At 41.5% G+C, this 19,749-nt stretch overlaps 2 protein-coding genes across 2 annotated transcripts; one reads left to right on the top strand and one right to left on the bottom strand.

Moving 5' to 3' along the window:
• Positions 1-259: 259 nt before the first annotated feature.
• On the top strand, positions 260-2,157 carry LOC134208290 (cytochrome P450 9b2-like). The gene is made up of 3 exons (XM_062684311.1): positions 260-629; positions 691-1,853; positions 1,911-2,157. Exons 1-3 carry the CDS (start codon positions 409-411, stop codon positions 2,072-2,074), a joined length of 1,548 nt encoding a protein of 515 aa, XP_062540295.1. The 5' UTR covers positions 260-408; the 3' UTR covers positions 2,075-2,157.
• Positions 2,158-15,500: 13,343 nt separating this feature from the next.
• Positions 15,501-18,932, bottom strand: LOC134208289 (uncharacterized). Its single transcript, XM_062684310.1, has 3 exons — positions 18,074-18,932; positions 17,835-18,015; positions 15,501-17,770 (listed from the first exon to the last, which is right to left on the bottom strand). The coding sequence occupies exons 1-3, from the start codon at positions 18,738-18,740 to the stop codon at positions 15,544-15,546; spliced, it is 3,075 nt and encodes a 1,024-aa protein (XP_062540294.1). The 5' UTR covers positions 18,741-18,932; the 3' UTR covers positions 15,501-15,543.
• Positions 18,933-19,749: the final 817 nt, after the last annotated feature.

The raw sequence follows: 19,749 nt of genomic DNA, 5'->3' as shown, positions 1-19,749 counted from the left end.
TACCTCTCAATAGATGCTATTTGCTAACAATGATTCATTCCTGGGATATGAGAAAACAAGCTCTCAATCTCCCTCTCCGTCGGATCACGTGCCGGTTAGGGTATCTACCAATATGTTTGCCAGGCAGTACAAAACGTGCAGTGCCCTGAATAAGGCACTTGAACGGGTACATCGGATCGCAGACATGTGCGTTACCGCGAGAGAGCTCGAGAGAAGCGAACCGCTCTCGGTAGAAACATTTAGCCCGTTTATCACTTCTTATGGAGTGTGCTACCTTCCTCGAGCATTCATTCCACGGCAAGCCCACACCTCGTGTGTAAATGCGTATGCTTTCGTCAGCTGCTCTCGTGATAAGTTTTGCTGCATTTTTCGGGAACAAGTTTCTGAGCAGAATTCCATTCTGGAGCAATGGAAACTGAAGATTTGTATTGGTTTTCATTTATCTTGGTGACTATTGTAGGATTCTACACGTTCAAACTTTTAACGAAGAATAGACACTTCTTCCGGGTCAGAGGTGTTCCTTTCGAGAAGCCGCATTTCATCTATGGAAACTTGGGCGATGTTGTTAGAGGAAAGCTGTCGTCGGTGGAACTGATTGCGGATTTCTATCAGAAGTTTAAGAACGATAGGTGAGATTGACTTTATTTACAATCATTCACTGTTTGTGTCATTAAAAGTGTTGTTTTGCAGGATCTTTGGTTTCTTCAACTACCTCAGTCCGGTGTACTACATTCGTGATCCGGAGACCATACGTAAGCTGTGGATTCATGAATTTGACTCTTTCACCAACCACGCATACTTCCTGGATGAAACGAAAGACCCTATCCTAGGAAATCAGCTGCACCTTTTGAAGGACATAAAATGGCGTCAGATGAGACACACCCTTACTCCGGTGTTTGCTGCATCGAACGTAGCTCTCATGAGCTCACTTATTCGAACCAATTCATTGGACCTAGTGGACCACCTGAAGGCTTCCGTCGAGCCCGAGTTGGAGTTCAAAGCAATATTTCAGAAATACGCCTTCAATGTTATTGCTAGCTGTGCCTTCGGTTTGGAGCTTAACACATTCAAAGACGAGTCCAACAGATTCTGCACGTATGGAAGTGCACTTGTATTCGGGAACAATCCAGTTCAAACTCTGAAAACAATGATGTTCTATCTGTTCCCGAAGTGGACGGCACAGATGAAAATCCGCCTGATGGAAGATGAGCATGCAGCCTATTTCATGAATCTGATCGGATCCACCATTACCGAGCGGGAGATGAAAAATCAAACCCGTCCGGATGTGATACAAATGTTGCACCAAGCAAACAAAGGAGAGCTCAAGACTGAAGCCGAAGAAGACGAAGTTCTTCAGATGAAGGACTTCTCAAAGCACAAATGGAACCAAGAGGAGCTGATTGCACAATGCATTGCTTTTTTCGGTAGTGGATTCGAAATGTTGGTTAACCTCTTGTCGTTCGCTACCTACGAACTTGCTGCGAATCCCGACGTCCAACAAAAAATTCTAGCAGAAATCGAAAGCACGCTCAAACAAAACCCAGTCGTATACGAAACAGTGGAGAACTTACCCTACTTGGAGATGGTGGTGAGCGAAACGCTTCGCAAGTGGCCCGCGTCTCCTTCCGTGGATAGGGAGTGCTCCAAGGACTACCTGCTGGAGGACGGAGGCTGCCGGGTGCAGTTCCGGAAGGGCGATACCTTGTGGGTTTCCATTTGGGCGTTGCATCGCGACGAGCAGTACTTCCCGGACCCGGAGCGCTTTGACCCGGAACGATTCAGTGTGACGAATAAGGCCAAAATTAAACCGTGCACGTACATTCCTTACGGTGTTGGACCGCGTAATTGCATTGGTAAGATTAAATTCTGAGTCGAGGTGTTTTCCGGAATTAACGATTTTGATATTACAGGTATGCGTTTGGCGTCACTAGTGACAAAAATAACTTTGGTGGACCTGGTAAGGAACTTTAAGCTTGAATTGGGCTCACGAATTGCGCAACCATTTCGCTTGTCCAAAACTTCGTACTCCATGGAACCGGAGGGTGGATTCTGGTTGCAGAAGACTCCTCGATGACTCGACAATCTCGTTTACAAGTATTATTCGCTACGTAGTGAAGTTAGTAGGAAATCGGAATAAAATCATTTCGATAAAACATATCAGCGATTGTATCATTTTGCTTCTATTGTAGTTGTAGTATGTCCTTTTATTTCTCTCCTTAAAGTAGTGTTCAAAATAATTTTCTTCTTTTTATTGACATTACATCCCAAACTGATACATTTAGACGATGATTACATTTATGGCCAGGGAAGTCGAGAAAATGTTCAACCCGAAAATTTCTTAAGTTGGTCCGGCGCATCTTACCGCATGGCTAAAGAAGGCCCCTAGTGAAGTGCTTACCCTAGTAACAATCAGTTACCACAAATAGACATCATTGTCGAACTAACGTTTAATTAAAGTATTCGTAGCTGAACAATATGTAGTATGTAAGTGACAAATATAGCTGATGCTAACAATAGGGCTGGGGATTCAAAGATAGTAGGAACGATACCGGTATCCTGTTCATAATTTATTTTGCATCTTATCTCCAGTATGATGAACAATGCCTTAATAAGTGTCACAATATAATAAAATAAAAGTATTTGGAAACGCATAATTAAAAAAGCCTAATAAGTTAGTCGCTGATAAGTTGAATTAACATTATACCTAGGTTTCGAACAAAGTCGATGAATAAATATTATTATCTACTATTTAAGTAAAGTTGAAGAGAGGTTGCTAGTTGTTGTTGAATAAATACTCCATTTTTGGGCAAACAATGCTGGAACAAATGTTATCGACAGTCTCTGGGCAGCAGCAGCCAAAAGACGATTGTGAAGTGTCAGCAAAACGGAAGATTTTCTGTGCAACTAGAGAAGGAAAAGTAAGTGCAATTTTTCAAGAGTAGTCCCTGAAATAAGGTGGACGAAAAAAAAAAAAAAAAACATGAGATTTGATGAGATTTTATATGATCAGGTTGCGTATAAAAGAGCAAAGCAGCAGCATCACAGTCAGGCAGAGTCGAGTATTTTTCTACAAAGAAGGTGGTCGTCTGCCAACATTAATATCATCAGCATCAGCCAGTCGCACATTGCGACAGAGTTCTTCAAATTGGCCAAAATCCGAGAGGAATAATTGAAACGAATTCTTTTTATTGAAAATAGCATCCTGATCGAGCTTAGTCCATTATCAAGAGATTAGTGATTTCCAATATCTGATCCGGTAAGTTGGCACTGCAAGTGGTGCCCTTGCGTAAATTCCTTTAAGTTTCAACTTTGCAATCAAACGTATACTGGAACTAAGCTGAAGACTTCTGGTAGCTGCTGTGAAAATCGTCGTATAGTTCATCGATCTCGATTCCTTAACTTTCGTTCTTGATTAAACACACGGAATTTTATTTGAATTTGGTTTTTGTACATTCACGATTTTCTTCTTTTGTGTTGTAAAGTTTGATTTCTACCTACTTCCTTTGATGAACCATGTAAGTATTTGTCTTCTTGGGTTCTGAGTTTATTAAGGGGGTGGAATGAATTAGAGTGGCTCCATTTCCAACTCTAGATATTGTTAAACGGTCTTAGAGGCTGATCTAGTTTCCCCGAACATCTGATTCCCCCGCATGTAGCCAGCGTGGTCGAGGCCTTCCACGAAGCCGCCGGCCTCTGTCTTGTTCTCTGTTGAATATTAATTTTGTTATTTTTCCGACATTCACACTAAGTGACAAGCACATGTTTTATACGATTTTCAATATTTTCAATGATTAACTTTTCGTGACACATGTACAATGTCCGTGCTATTCTTTCTCCTCCATTTAAGGCAAATTACGTAGAAGTTTTTTTTTAAACAGCGGGACTTTCAACCCAAGGCTAGCTCGTCTTGTAAGTAGAAGTTATCGTTCAGGTCCATATAAAACAAAACATAGGTACAAAAAATTAAGTATGCTTGTCTTTAGATTAATAATAATAACTTAATGTACAACAGTGTAAACTAAAAAGTTGTCGAGGAGATCGCAGTAGCCCGCGCGTGAATAATGACGTGTTGATTTTTTTCACCCGTGTTCTTACCTCGTCTTAAAACCGTTTCGGCTGTCGGTGGCTCGGGTTGCGCCACCCGGAAGCTTATTGAGAAACAGTGAAAGTTCCTGCCGCGTGTGATTTAAATATTTTGCAAGCTTGACTTTAATTCAAAATTTGATTTAATGTTCATATTGAGGTTTTGAATAGTTGCTTGAAGAACGTACGCGTGATGATAGCAACTTTATGTGATGCGATATTATTATTATTATTTATTTATTTTTCCTGGTGGTACAATGGCAGCTGTCCCTTGCTATTAATCTACACTGTACCCCGCCCATATTGGCTTCTATGAGCCTCCCGTTTTTCATCACCACACAGACGTTCCTAAGCGATGTTGCTCATGTGGTCACTGTTATGGGCCGTGTTGATGAAAACAAAGATTTGTATAACAGCCCACCCCCATCATTATAAGCACTTAGTATTGTCAAACTACCATCACTAACATCAACATCACTCTTTTCTTCTGCTTTACCTTTACAAAACTATATAAGTTTTTCTGCCACTACGAACCATTTCACTCAGTATAAGCAATGAAATCACGCATCATATTTACCTACTATCATTACGTTAATTTTAGCATAGTCATCATGATCATTAAAAATTATTGCGGTCACTATCACCGTATCGTTCTTTCTTCACATTCACAACTCCTCCACTATCTTAACTCCCTTAAGCAGGAAACCAGCATCAGAAACGAGTCACCGAAAAATAACCGAACGGTCAAAACCAAATTACTAAATCGTCGGAACCATATTTGTTCATAATTCCGTTCAACCTTTCCAAATTCACGTCACGATTTATACTATGTTTACACTAGGGCCTTGTAACATGTTATTCGGCTATCTTGATGAACTTTCTTTTGTGGATAATTTGAATAACATGTTATTCAGGCCGTAGTGCAAACATAGTATTAATAAGTATTTAAGTCACTGCTCACGATTTTGTTGAACATATATTGCAGTCGTGTGTTTAATGATGGGTAGATTCACTTAATGTAGACCCATGACTGCCAACACCATCTAACACCGCTACATCAATTTTTACATCAACTTTATTTTGCACTCACTTCGTAACCATCTTAACCAACACTTCAGCATAATTTTCCACCTATTTCCTAAATACATTTTTAGGTTATTGTTTTGATATAATATACACACACACTCACAGAGACATATATAAATTTTTTCACAAATGTGCATGTATATAAACAAAGTATGGTTATCATTTTAATAAACAATTATGATATATACATTTAGGCAATGGTATAAAAATATGATAAAGTTATAAGTTATTTGCACTTACCATGTATGTATTCTTTTTATTTACTTACCACTTATTAGCTTTAATAAGTGTTTACCGTTCCAGATTCTTCCGATTCCTGACGATATTAGTAGGATCATGCTGCATTTGGTGTTGGCTCGGAATCTTGTTAATTTCGAAGCTCCATCATAATTTATTATAGTTGAGATCGGGATAGATAGTCAGGAAAATAATGAAAAGAATGGATATTAGTAAATGTCATTTTATTTTTTATGAGGTTCTTTTAAATGGGATTCTCAAATTAGTGTAGTGTTATATTTAATATCACTCGGATTTAATTAAGTAGCTTGTTTTTTTTCTAATTTCAGTTAGAGATTTATATAATAAGTGATTAATTTGGTTACAGCATAGCTGGGCCTTTCGACGATAATATCGTTTTAGTGAATAATTTTTCCTCAATGTGGTCCACGTTGTATTGTAACTGATCTAGCAGGAAATAATGAGCACTCCATTTTATAACTTATTTTTGAATAAACGTTGACTACGATAAAATTATGAGAAGTCTCTTCTAAAGTAACTCTCTAGTACAGGATGCTAGACTTGGATAAGCTAAACAGCATCTTCAAAACTATGTTGCATAGGACAAAAATTCAAATGAATTATAGATTGTTGTGAAAGGAGGTGTCTGTATCGATTACCTATTTTGACATTATTCAGTTACAACACAATAGGAGGCTAAGCACAATTGACTGACTATCAAAAGGCTCTTTATTCAACAAATTGTACCACACCTCCCTTAGCTTCTATCCGCGACATGTAGCACGCACCCTGTCGGTCATTGAGGAAACCGAATAGGAGTATACGAACTTACAATTCAATTCCCAAAATCTATACCACTTACTTCATGTGTATTCAAATAGATTCCAACCCCCAGTTCGTAGATTCCTACCAGCGTACATTACAATTCCCCTAAAATATATCAATATTTGTGGAGAATTATAATCCAAAGCCCAGGGAACTTTATGTGATGCGATATTATTGTTTTTTAAATGAGTATTTTTTAATCTATGTTGTTGGTGTCGTTCGACTATCCCGAAATTAAGTGCTTGGAGCTGTAGGCTGTAGCGGATAATCTGGTGAGATCGTTTCATGTTGAATTTTTGTCTTGCCAGAAAGCCCAATTTAATCTAGCAGTTTCCAAGCATTCGTCTATACAATAGAAGATACACTCAACTAGTGGATGTTGGATTTACTTGCGATTCTGTATGAGGGCCTGCCGGAATCTGTATGTAGGCTTGAAATGTGCACAAGTGCTGGATTATCATACAATAATCTAAGTTTGTTTTATACAGGCATATTACCAGAAAAGCTATACGAGTATATTGTCAAAGAAGAATTTGTGGAGTTCAGATCAAACAAGCAACTAGTTTCGGCTGGTAGTCAGCCCTTTAGTGGATTTTTGGCCAAAAAGTTACCTGCCATTTTCTAGCGTCCGTTGGGTGATATTTGGCCAGTGCGTCAGGGACCAGGTTTCCGTACAGGACCGTACAGTGAAAACAGGCCCGATTCGCCCGAGATTCGGATATTTTTTAGGATCGTTCAGTCGGCGGGTGACGCGTTTTTTTTTCAGTGCGCGAAAAGTGGACTTCCCGTAGCGTTCGGTGCTTCTTCTGGGTTCCTTATCATGTGGCCAAAGAATCAGCCCGTTCGGTCCGAGGTGACTGGAGATCCGGATTTTTCGTTCCGGATGGTGACGTCATTCGGCTGACCGGTCCCAGTACATAGCAAGTGCGGTGAAAATTTTCCCATTTTTTTTTGTTTTTGTTTACCGACTGTCGAGTTCAGTGTGCGGGCGTGCTGAAAAGTAGGGGTGCGATTTCTTCACCGGCGTGGTACCAACACCCCAGAGCGTTGGTGTTGTCTATTCGTCTTGCTTGGTTAGCTCGTTATCGTTCCGCGCGTTTCAAAATAAGGAGTATTTGGTTCATGAACATTTAAAGAACAAAAATATAAATAAAATAGATATTACTATAGACTCTTTCGACAGCCGGCTGGCAAGAGTTTTAATTATAAACACATAAACAACGTATGCAATGGGTCAAGTTGTCAGCTTGAGGCAAACGTCCATGACCTACCTAACCCTACCCAATTACAAACTCCGTAGATCTTATGAGGGCGTCGCCAAGTTGGGGGCCTCTCGCTAAGTAAGTTCTGCATCAACATTTCCTTCTCTCATTTCATTCATTCATTTATTTAGTTTACAACTAAACAGATAACACTGAATCAACAATTTGACGCCACAGTACACGGTTCGAGGCCGCATCTCTCCATCCTCGCACAGTTCGAACGAAACCTGTAAATTTCCGTTCAAGTAGATGTAACAAATTGACCTCCGTGTTAAGCAACGTAAGGTTATAGGCTATTTTAAATTTACACGTGCTGTAATTTACGAGTCAATATTTTTATATGAAAATAAAAAAATGCGACCAACATGGGAATCGAACTTCAATCCACAGGGTGAGAGGCCACCTCGTTAGCCACTCGTGCATTTCGACTTCTTGTAAGCGAGCCGACCAAAGAGTATCAAGTTAAGCGTTCTGTCGGTTTGATTATTCTTCATCAGACTGAAGTTATCGTTTAAATTTACATGACACGGAAACTTCTTCGAGACGCGAATGTTTGAGACTCAGTATACTGAATACATCACAGATTTCTCGAAGGGATGTTATAAAATCATTGAGTTACAGCGATGAAATGCTGCGTTATGAGGGCCACTTTGTACAAACATCCGAATATTTCAATTTGATTGATTCTTATATGAATAAAATAAGCGCCAGCTGCGGTTTGCATGAAATGAAATGGGATTTGTTTTGATTTGTTTTGACAGCCACGTTCTCGCACAACAAGGTTTCCGTTTGACGAATGTAAAATTAAGTCATGTTGAATGGAAATATCAACGATTTTATCGTTTACATCACAGAAATTGAAAATTATGATCTAGTACACATTCTGTTACCAAATTTTACATTCAGTAAGGATTTCCGTCGTGGCTAATTTTCAGAATATTTTACTGTGCGGATACGCCCCACGCTCGCCAAGTCGTTCTGCACCTGGTCTGCCCATCTCGCTCGCTGCGCTCCACGCCGTCTCGTACCTGCAGGATCGGAAGCGAACACCATCTTTGCAGGGTTGCTGTCCGGCATTCTTGCAACATGTCCTGCCCATCGTACCCTTCCGGCTTTAGCTACCTTCTGGATACTGGGTTCGCCGTAGAGTTGGGCGAGCTCATGGTTCATTCTTCGCCGCCACACACCGTCTTCTTGCACACCGCCAAAGATGGTCCTAAGCACCCGTCTCTCGAATACTCCGAGTGCTTGCAAGTCCTCCTCGAGCATTGTCCATGTTTCATGTCCGTAGAGGACAACCGGTCTTATAAGCGTCTTGTACATGACACATTTGGTGCGGTGGCGAATCTTTTTCGACCGCAGTTTCTTCTGGAGCCCGTAGTAGGCCCGACTTCCACTGGCCTTCGTATTTCACGGCTAACGTTGTTGTCAGCCGTTAGCAAGGATCCGAGGTAGACGAATTTCTCGACCACCTCGAAGGTATCCCCGTCTATCGTAACACTGCTTCCCAGGCGGGCCCTGTCGCGCTCGGTTCTGCCCACAAGCATGTACTTTGTCTTTGACGCATTCACCACCAGTCCAACTTTTGTTGCTTCAAGTTTCAGGCGGATGTACAGTTCTGCCACCTTTGCAAATGTTCGGCCGACAATGTCCATGTCATCCGCGAAGCAAATAAATTGACTGGATCTATTGAAAATCGTACCCCGGCTGTTACACCCGGCTCTCCGCATGACACCTTCTAGCGCAATGTTGAACAACAGGCACGAAAGTCCATCACCTTGTCTTAGTCCCCGGCGCGATTCGAACGAACTGGAGTGTTCGCCCGAAATCTTCACACAGTTTTGCACACCATCCACCGTTGCTTTGATCAGTCTGGTAAGCTTCGCAGGGAAACTGTTCTCGTCCATAATTTTCCATAGCTCTACGCGGTCTATACTGTCGTATGCCGCCTTGAAATCAACGAACAGATGGTGCGTTGGGACCTGGTATTCACGGCATTTTTGAAGGATTTGCCGTACAGTAAAGATCTGGTCCGTTGTCGAGCGGCCGTCAACGAAGCCGGCTTGATAACTTCCCACGAATTCGTTCACTAATGGTGACAGCCGACGGAAGATGATCTGGGATATCACTTTGTAGGCGGCATTAAGGATGGTGATCGCTCGAAAGTTCTCACACTCCAGTTTGTCGCCTTTCTTGTAGATGGGGCATATAACCCCTTCCTTCCACTCCTCCGGTAGCTGTTCGGTTTCCCAGATTCTGACTATCAGTTTGTGTGGGCAAGTGGCCAGCTTTTCCGGGCCCATCTTGATGAGCTCAGCTCCGATACCATCCTTACCAGCTGCTTTATTGGCCTTTAGCTGTTGAATGGCATCCTTAACTTCCCTCAAGGTGGGGGCTGGTTGGCTTCCATCGTCCGCTGAACTGACGTTGTCATCTCCTCCGCTGCCTTGACTTTCACTGCCTGTACTCTCGGCGCCATTCAGATGTTCCTCGTAGTGCTGCTTCCACCTTTCGATCACCACACGTTCGTCCGTCAAGATGCTCCCATCCTTATCCCGGCACATTTCGGCTCGCGGCACGAAGCCTTTGCGGGATGCGTTGAGCTTCTGATAGAACTTGCGTGTTTCTTGAAAACGGCACAGCTGTTCCATCTCCTCGCACTCCGCTTCTTCCAGGCGGCGTTTCTTCTCCTGAAAAAGGCGGGTCTGCTGTCTCCGCTTCCGTCTATAACGTTCCACGTTCTGCCGGGTACCTTGCTGCAGCGCGACCGCCCGCGCTGCGTCCTTCTCCTCCAGAATCTGTCTGCACTCTTCGTCGAACCAATCGTTCCGTCGACTTCGACCCATATACCCGACGTTGTTCTCCGCTGCGTCGTTAATGGCTGCTTTGACTGTATTCCAGCAGTCCTCAAGAGGGGCCCCATCGAGCTCACCCTCTTCCGGCAACGCTGCCTCGAGATGCTGCGCGTATGCAGTGGCGACATCAGGTTGCTTCAGTCGCTCAGTCGCGGCGGTCGTCGGTACCGAACATTGTTGATGATGGATAGTTTTGGACGCAGTTTAACCATCACCAGATAGTGGTCAGAGTCGATGTTAGCGCCACGATATGTCCTGACGTCGATAATGTCGGAGAAGTGCCGTCCATCAATCAGAACGTGGTCGATTTGTGATTCTGTCTGCAGTGGTGATCTCCAGGTGTACCGATACGGGAGGCTGTGTTGGAAGTAGGTGCTGCGAATGGCCATTTTCGGTATAATTTCTGTATAAATTTCCGATGGAATTCCTGGAGAAATTCTTTGAAATTTTCACAAGAAATTATTCGAAACAATTCACGGAAAATTTTATGGAATTTACACAAGAAGTTCGAAGATTTTTCCTGAAATTCTCAGGAATGTTTACTGGCAATTCTGCGGAATTTCCACGGAATATTCTTATTCTTAAAAATTATAGGAAACAGCACGAAATTATTTGAATTATTGCAGGGAATTCTGCACAACTTATAAGAAGTTCGTGAAGATTTTCTTGGAGTAAATAATGGTGGAATTTTCGGATCAATTCCCGGCAAAATTCATGGTGGAATTCCAGAAGACGCTGCCGAAGAAGTTGCTGGAGGCATTCCTAAAGAATCCCTGATAGAATTTCGGATAGAATGCCAGGAGCAATTGTCGAAGAAATTCCTGGAGAAAGCTTGCATATTGATTTTTCTGCCTATTTTATAATAAATATTATTTCAGAGAGGATTTGTTTAGAAATTCAGATGTATGTTTCTAGTTTTCTTAAACTAATGGAAGAATGCAGGATTTTTTTATAATGGCCCTCCTTAGCCGTGCGGTAAGACGCGCGGCTACAAAGCAAGACCATGCTGAGGGTGTCTGGGTTCGATTCCCGTTGCCGGTCTAGGCAATTTTCGGATTGGAAATTGTCTCGACTTCCCTGGGCATGAAAGTATCATCGTGTTAGCCTCATGATATACGAATGCAGAAATGGTAATTTGGCTTAGAAACCTCGCAGTTAATAACTGTGGAAGTGCTTAATGAACACTAAGCTGCGAGGCGGCAATGTCCCAATGTGGGGATGTAATGCCAATGAAGAGAGGATTTTTCTAATAATTGTTATAGCCGATTTTATATTCTTTTTGGATACTAAGTTCGTTAATATTTTTCTCACTTTATTTAAAAATATTCGATGAGCAATAAATCACGCATTTTTAAATCCATTATTGTTTTAATCATTATTGTTTCGATTTGGTTTTGATTTGGTTTCATGTGTTAATATTCATGTGTTTTTATAAAATTACGATTTAGAAAACCAAAAAAGTAGCCCCCCCCTTATCGAAATCCTGGGTACGGCCATGTTATTGGCAGTTAGTTTATGAACAAGCATCACGGTGCCCCGGTAGATCGTTATTATAAAATAAAAATGTCCATCGAAACCAAGTATAGGGCTCGATTCCTGTGGTAATTCTGCACCTCTGCACCAATTTTTTAAAAAATCCCTAGGACGAATCTCGAGAAATCTTGATTTGAAGTTTAAAGTTAAGAAATTTCAAAAGAATCGATATAAAAATAAAAAAATATCACCAAAAACCCTGATTAATCCACCTAGATAGATGTCCTTCAATTCTTCTTGTACATGTCGGTCGGATCGGAAGTAACCACCAGCAACAAAACCAGTAAAACAAAAAAAACACACTCTAATCTGAATGGCATTCAGCAAAGAATCTGCAGCCTGCACGTGAATTCATGAATAATTTTGATAGAGAGGTTCATTCCTGAAGATATGCGGCTTCAAGCCATACAAAAAACATACCTAAGTCAGTTTGGTGAGCTTAATCAGTTGTAAAAAATTATAATTGTAATAAAGGCAACAAATGCAAACTGGTTGAAAACCACTTGGACCACTTTTTGGACGGCTTTGAAGGTATTTTGGGGATATTATTTAATTAAAATATATAGATTCTTTTGAAATTTCTTAATCAAATACTTCAAACCAAGATTTCTTGAGATTCCTCCTAGAGATTTTTTAAAAATTGGTCCAGAGGTGCAGAATTACCACAGGAATCGAGCCCTGTACTTGGTTTCGATGGACATTTTTATTCTATAATAACGGTCTGCCGGGGCAACGTGAAGCAAATTGTGCTCGATGACTATAAAAAGCAATATTATTTGTTGAGCAGTTGCAACCGATTAAAAGATCTTTCCGATTCGATATGTTTTCTAAAATGAGCTATTGTTACGACACAAATTATAAGTTTTATGTTTAATCGAGTTTATGCCACAGATCCAATTTTGAGCTAAATAATTTAAAGCTAAAGAAGGATTCGATAATAAATTACTTTGATGTTTCCATGTGCTTAAGTTAAATGCGCTTGGGTCATCTTCTGCGCGTTTTTTTTACTTAACTAAACTATTTTTACGCAGATTTTCCTCATAGATTTTTCACGCGATTTATCGAAATCGTCAAAAAATACGTGAAAACTTCAAAAAACCGATTTCAGTTGAAGTCGTATTTACGCGGATTTTGGGAAAATTAGAGATTGCATATTGTCTGGAAACTATAAAAGTAGGTGTACTAATGACATTCTTTTCCTCAAGAGACAATAATAACAAATATAATTAAAAACTTTCAGCAAGAAATAACTCTCGAACAACATTCGAAAGCTATAAAGGTGACGAATGTTTTTCATTCGACTTGAGTCGTTTTTCAGTGTGCTAACGAGTTTGCATAATGCCAAAACATCTCGTTATTCTTGTACCTCCTCGAGCATACTCGAACGATGAGTCGTTTTCGAGATCGAATCGAAACCCGTAATGAAAAACATGTTCGACTCGATAGAATTACGTTCGAATCGAGATGCACAATGCCACCCCTGGACAATGCTCGTAGAGGACCAACGCGCACTGAGAGTTTTCGAAAGGAAAGTGCTGCGTACCATCTATGGTGGGGTGCAGATGGCGGACGGTACGTGGGGGAGGCGAATGAACCACGAGTTGCATGAGCTGCTGGGAGAACCATCCATCGTACACACCTCGAAAATCAGACGACTATGGCGGGCCGGGCACGTAGCTAGAATGTCGGACAGTAATCCGGTGAAAATATTTCTGGACAACGATCCGATGGGAACACGAAGGCAAGGTGCGCAGCAAACAAGGAATATGATTTGAGGACCCTCCGCAGACTGCGTAGATGGCGACGTGCAGCCATGGACCAAGCTGAATGGAGAAGTCTGAAAATAAATAAATAAACTTCATGTTGCTATCGCACATATACGAAACCAGTCACTGCTTGTGTTTTATATTGAAGAAAACTCGAATTGCTTTTTCTTTAATTATATGTTCAACAGTAGTTACCTTTCCTGTTGTTCAAACCAGAGCATAAAATATTCATCTTTACCAAGCAAGGGTGATAAAGAAGACCGATGGGCTACACCAAAAACATTCGGTTATTAAAGCTCTGGTTCAAATGGACATGGCGAATGTATAGAATCCCAAACTTCAATAAGCAGAACAAGCTCCAGCCAATTACGTAGTAAAAAATATAAATTAGTTAACACACTTATTATGTGCAACCATAGGTATTAGGTATTACAAAATTGTTTTCAACTTTATCAACACTAATGACTTTTTTTCAAAAAGCCGAAACTGTTTTTGATCTAGGCTATCTACTTTGGACAACAAATGTACTCAACAGAAAATAAAAAAAGATGTTGGTAAAGTCAAGTGATCGCAAGATTGAATAAAGCGTGTATTAATCGTTACAAATTATGATGCATAATATACGAAAAAGTTTTCCAAATTAGTATATCTTGCTATTAAAATACAATAACCGCCATAACAAATTTTTGACAACTTTTGGTACTCCCAGACAAGACAGTGCTTGATAACCGAGTCTATTTTGCTTCAAGATAACTAGTGAACCTTCAAATTGAACCGCTACTGTATGACGGTCACATGAAATTAAGAAAAAAAGAAATTCTGAATTACTGATAATAAAAGCAGTGTTTACCCTATGGTAAGGTGATGTAAAACGGCACATAGCGGAGACGATTCAATCCACAATTGCATCAGACATTGGGGTCCCTAAATACATCGTTGGCTCTTTGAATATCGTACTGTGGCTTTGGTATTGAACGTAGCCAATATGTCGGTTATTAGCTCTGAATTAGGGTGGCTCAAAAAACACTTTTTCAATTTTTTTGATGGGACGCGTTCTTATTCGGTTCTATTTGGTGCCCTGATGCTCTGGATAAAATTTCAGCCAAATCGGTCAACGTTTGGGCGGTGCTAAACTCGTTGGAAGTGGAAAAATGTATGCAGAAACAACCTAAAACAGTGATTTGTAGTTGGACGGTACAATTTACAATCAAGTATCATGATACTCATTCAGTTCTTGTAGAATTAAATACAGAATGTTATGCTGAAAACCGCGAGAAGATTAGAGTTTGTTAGGCAAAGATATCAGCATTTTACTGGAGTGTTGTAGAGGTGAATTTATTTCTTTTCAGTGGTAGAAGAAACGAAGTTTGCTCAAACCCCACTTCAGAGAAATGCTAATAACTGAGCCGGGCAAACTCTAATCTTCTCGCGGTTTTCTGCATAACATTCTGTATTAAATTCTTCAACATCTGAATAAGTATCATAGTTCTTCATCGTAAGTTGTGCCGTCCAACTGCAAATCACTGTTTTTGGATGTTTCTGCATACATTTTTGCATATAAACTTTTAACGAGTTTAGCACCACCCAAATGTTGACCATTTGGCTGAAATTTTGTCCAGAGCATCAGGGCATCAAATAGAACAGAATAAGAGCGCGGCCCATCAAAAAAAATAGAAAATAGTTTTCTCATACTAATTTGAGCCACCCTACTCTGTATGTATAATTTTTAACCTGATGCCTAACGAGCAGATGTTAACAAAGGAGCTATAGACCAATTTTTATATAGAGAGGACTTTTGTTCGGCTTTACTTCTTTCATAGAAAAAAAAACTGTAACATACAAATAAATCCGATTTTTTATCCACTCAAACAAAAGCATAGATTTGTCACATCTAACCTAGGCGGACAACTTCTCCTTAGACTTCGGCAGCCATCTGGATAGCATTCGATTAAACTCATCGCTCATACTTCTGACAAATTTAGCCACACTTCGCATTGTCATAACAGTCAACCGATCGGAATCGTTTTCCTTAGATACCGTCGTAGGTCTTCTGTTAACCTCGGTTGTAATCTGTTCGTCCATTTCAGTTACCAACAAATCCTCTCTAATTTTTCGAACTTCCCTCATCGCATCGGCATCGCCAAGAATCATATTCTCCTTGGACTCCTCGCCGGATGTTCGCTGCTGCCGCAATAAATTGGCCCGGGATTCCCACGACCGTGGATGCAGCAAGGCGTTGCGTTTAACGCGAGCTTCACTTTTCGATAGATTGCCGTAGGACTTGATCAAGTCCTGTAGCCTTTCGGCCCACTTTGTATTGTTCGAAGATGATGCCTCTGGTTTGGTGAGTTCCATCGAAGGCAGAGAGCGTTTGCTTCTATCAAGATCATCGTAAGCATCCGACGAGTCTTCGCTGTCATCTTCGTCGGAAAATATGACTGAACGATCCACTTCTGGAGAGTCTCCCAAAGAGTGATCGGCAGGTCCAATATCTTCTCCGCTGGCGCTAGTTGAAGATTGTTGTTCTTCTTCGTCGACTACTTCTTCGGCTGCATTATCTCTTTCTGCACGCAAATCCGTTTGTTCATCCGCTTCCAAACTCTCACGCTTCACGATAGGAGCTCCAGCTCTAATTTCTTCTTGGATGTCCCGAACTTGCACTAAATTTGGATCGATTGACAAGGATTTTAGTTGACTAGTATTTTGCTCCGGCTCATTCAGCAATATTTCGTGATGGATGGACTCTGCTGCTACCAGCTCTGGCCTAGGGATTCCTTGATCTTTTATGAGTGCAACCTCCGGTACGAAAAACCTTAAATCCTTTTCTACTGCTGGGTTTTTCTGCTGAATCTTCTTCTGTCGTTTTTTGAGGCTCTCTTTCATCGGAACATGTTCTACGGATAATGGATCATCTTCTTGAATTCCTTTGGAAATCACCAAATGAACATCTCCCTGTGGAAAGCTGGATCGATTGATTTGGTCCTCGTAGCTGTCGCCAAACGTTGGAGGCTGGTTGACAGCTTCCGCCAGCGACGATCGCTTCGTTTTCTTATTGGAAGGTGTGATCTTCGACGGGTTGTCACATCGATTGTGCTTCCGTGATTGACGTTTACCACGTTCTCGCAGTGGACGTCTCTGTTGCTTCAGATGTCGTCGTTCCGCTCGCTTCTCTTTCAGCCGTACAGTTCGCTCTTTACGACGATAGTTCAGAGTCTGCCTGGGCGATCGATTTCCTTTCGCTTTCACTCCACGCTGCTCTTTGGTCTTTGGTTTGGTCTTTGATATTCCTACTTCCCCTTCCAGCTGATCAGTGCTCACGGATCGCTTCTGACGATTCTTTTGCTCGAGCTTTTCTTGCTCTTGCTGTTGCTGTTCAGCTCGTTCCGCAATCAGTTCCTGCAGCAACTGGTCTACCGAATTTTCCTGTACTGAAACAGTGCGGAAAAATTTCTCTTGGAGATTTTGATAGTCTTCATAGCACTGTCGCAAATTAAGATTTGGGATGACCCAGAAGACAATCGCGCGACCTGGGATTAATAACTGTAGTCCTTTGGATATCGATCGAGTTTTAGCTAAAGGTTTCAATTGTGAATCGTAGTGGAACGGTCTATCATTCAGTTGGATAACCTCTTCGGCAACGGTTATCGCGTATTGTTGTACTTCAGCAGATTGTTGTTTAGTTGCAAGCTGCATTTCAAACTGCAAATCTTCGGATTGTTGGTTGACAGCCATAAGGGACAGTGATCCATTTCCGTTACGGCTACAATAAGCATAGATTTTCAAATTTTGCTCGTAGATTTGAGAAACTTCGAATACTTTTGTTCCGATAGTTCTTTTATGCAACAGTCCAATGACGTAGGTCAAACTATACGACTGAACTTCTTGTCGTGAAAGTGTTTTGAATACGGTGTTGAAACCATTGCGAGCAGCATCCCCCAAAAGCGTAGCATATTGAAGACCCTCTTGAAGGCAATTTTCGTTACAACTCTCGCTAGAGGGTACTTTAGCTGAGGGAGCTTTGACATCCAACCATACGGGAAGTTGGGAGCGCATGGGTCCTCTAACATACGCCTCCCGCTGGAGTACAAATTCGTTCAGCTGTTTCTGATTCTGTTTCTGTTCACTGCAATGCAAATATTCATCGGTTAAGAATGAAAATAACCAAAAATATGTGTATCCAAACTCACTACGTGACTGACACCGCATCCGCTAGTTCTTCAACATTGAGATTGAAATAACGAGTCTGGTCAAGTCCTACCGTCATCGGGTCAACATCACAGGCTACAACTCCTTTGTATTTGAAAGCTTTGGTGATTGCTCTGAACGCACGAAGATCCTCCACGTACTTAACAGCATTTGTGATGTTTCCTATAAATATCATGAAATTAGAAATCATCCAAATCACGTTAACGCACACTCTTCTTACCCGTCCCCAATTGCCACAAACAGTTCGTGATGCCCAAGGAGTTGGCGACCATTAACACTTTCAAGGCACTGTTCGGTTTCCAACTGTCTCCGCTGTAGTCCAACACGAAAATTGGCACCATTCCGGCTTCCTGTGCCCACTTGTCGAACGCCCGCCACCCATTGGGCGTGATCTGAATCAGTTCGGATTGCTCTTCTCGTACCGAGAACGCTTCCATCTGCAGCTCCATTTGGCTTGAGTCGGCGTAGACCTTCAGGTACGATGGACTCAACTGCTTGGCCATTTTGAAGGTCGTTTCACTAATCGGATTCAACGCATCTTCAAACACGGTACGAGGTTTCGCCGAAAAGCAGACAAACTCCTGGGCAATGTTGTTGATCACTTTTTGGGAATCCACCATCACACTGGGCGACTGTTGCAGCTCTTCTTGTTCTTCTTCTTCTTGCTTCTGATTATTCTCCTCTTTTCCACAGACGCTTGCTATCGACACAATCACCACCAACAGCGTAACGAACGCCGCACTTTTTAGCCACATGATTCTCCCGGTAGAAGGGCTTGCGGTCTCTCTGAACTCCTGTCTAATACTGACTGTCACATGGCACCCCGAACCGAGCGGGTAGATTCCAAGTTGGGCAACCTTTTTGCTCCAACCAAGGTAGCGTAGCATTCCTTCATGGGAACTGATGTGAACAGTGCAATGCCATTCGCATGGGTGGATGAATGACGATGCGGCGCGAGGCGCATCGTTTGTGTTGACAAAACGGACTACTGCTGGAATCAGCAGAATTTGTGTGGCCGCTCGTCACGGTCGAGGTTTACCTTTTTTGCTGAGCTCTACATGGACAGGTGGTGGTGTTTTGGCTTCAAACCTGTGAGGGCATGATAGAGGGTTCCAGATGTTAGACGATCGGTCCCATCCAGCACCAGGCATTTGGAGTACGGATTGCAATCAGGATAATGTTCACTAAAACGCCTTAATCCGAGAGCAAAACTTTCGACGAGGTAGAATTAATAACTCTGGTAGTTAGTTGTAATCACCTTCACCTTCCAATGATTTGGCAACTGTTCTATGGCATCGAATTCAAAGAAATTTTTTCTTGAGCTTCAGCAAAAAGCCTGACAAAAAACTTTGGAACATTGAAGGCTTTTGTGCCTAGCCATTTTTTCAGAAACCATATAGCGACATCAATTATGAATATTCGAAGGTACTCGCTGAGCTACCGGCTCTTGTCTTAGAATCCCAGATAAAGCTTATCAGCGGTAGTGATGCCTTTCTCGTTTATTACACAATGTGATGAGAAAATACATTAGAATGGTCAATATAGCGCTTTTAGGAGAAAAGTCCCAATATGTCCACTGATACGCATTTTTTCAGATTAAGTTTTTTGCCCTTCTTGTATGCTAAGTATACGTAAATGTTATAAGATCATTCCAAAACCAAATTTGTGATAGAAGGCTTGGAGACCCATAGTGCTGTATATCGACTAAGCTCGACGAATTGAGATGATGTCTGTATGTGTGTGTACAAAAATGTGAGGAACACATTTTGGATTACTTAGCATTATCCGAATTTTTCGCTGCATGCTATAAAAACATGCCCGGTCGCCTATTGCAAACCGAAGTTCTTCAAAAAACATTGTTTTCTGCCCAAAGGACCCCCTTGGACAAAAAATCAA

The sequence above is a fragment of the Armigeres subalbatus genome, chromosome 1 (genome assembly GCF_024139115.2).
Source record: "Armigeres subalbatus isolate Guangzhou_Male chromosome 1, GZ_Asu_2, whole genome shotgun sequence".
Lineage (NCBI taxonomy): Eukaryota > Metazoa > Arthropoda > Insecta > Diptera > Culicidae > Armigeres > Armigeres subalbatus.
The sequence above is the reverse complement of the archived record's forward strand: the minus strand, read 5'-3'. Positions and strand labels throughout refer to the sequence as shown.

Excerpts from the sequence above, each read along its gene's own strand:
- LOC134208290 (XM_062684311.1), top strand. The coding sequence starts at position 409 with ATGGAAACTGAAGATTTGTATTGGTTTTCATTTATCTTGGTGACTATT. Across the intron at positions 630-690 it reads CAGAAGTTTAAGAACGATAG|GATCTTTGGTTTCTTCAACT; the intron begins GTGAGATTGACT and ends GTTGTTTTGCAG. Across the intron at positions 1,854-1,910 it reads TGGACCGCGTAATTGCATTG|GTATGCGTTTGGCGTCACTA; the intron begins GTAAGATTAAAT and ends TTGATATTACAG.
- LOC134208289 (XM_062684310.1), bottom strand. The coding sequence starts at position 18,740 with ATGCTACGCTACCTTGGTTGGAGCAAAAAGGTTGCCCAACTTGGAATC. Across the intron at positions 18,016-18,073 it reads TTTGTGGCAATTGGGGACGG|GAAACATCACAAATGCTGTT; the intron begins GTAAGAAGAGTG and ends TGATATTTATAG. Across the intron at positions 17,771-17,834 it reads GATGCGGTGTCAGTCACGTA|TGAACAGAAACAGAATCAGA; the intron begins GTGAGTTTGGAT and ends TTTGCATTGCAG.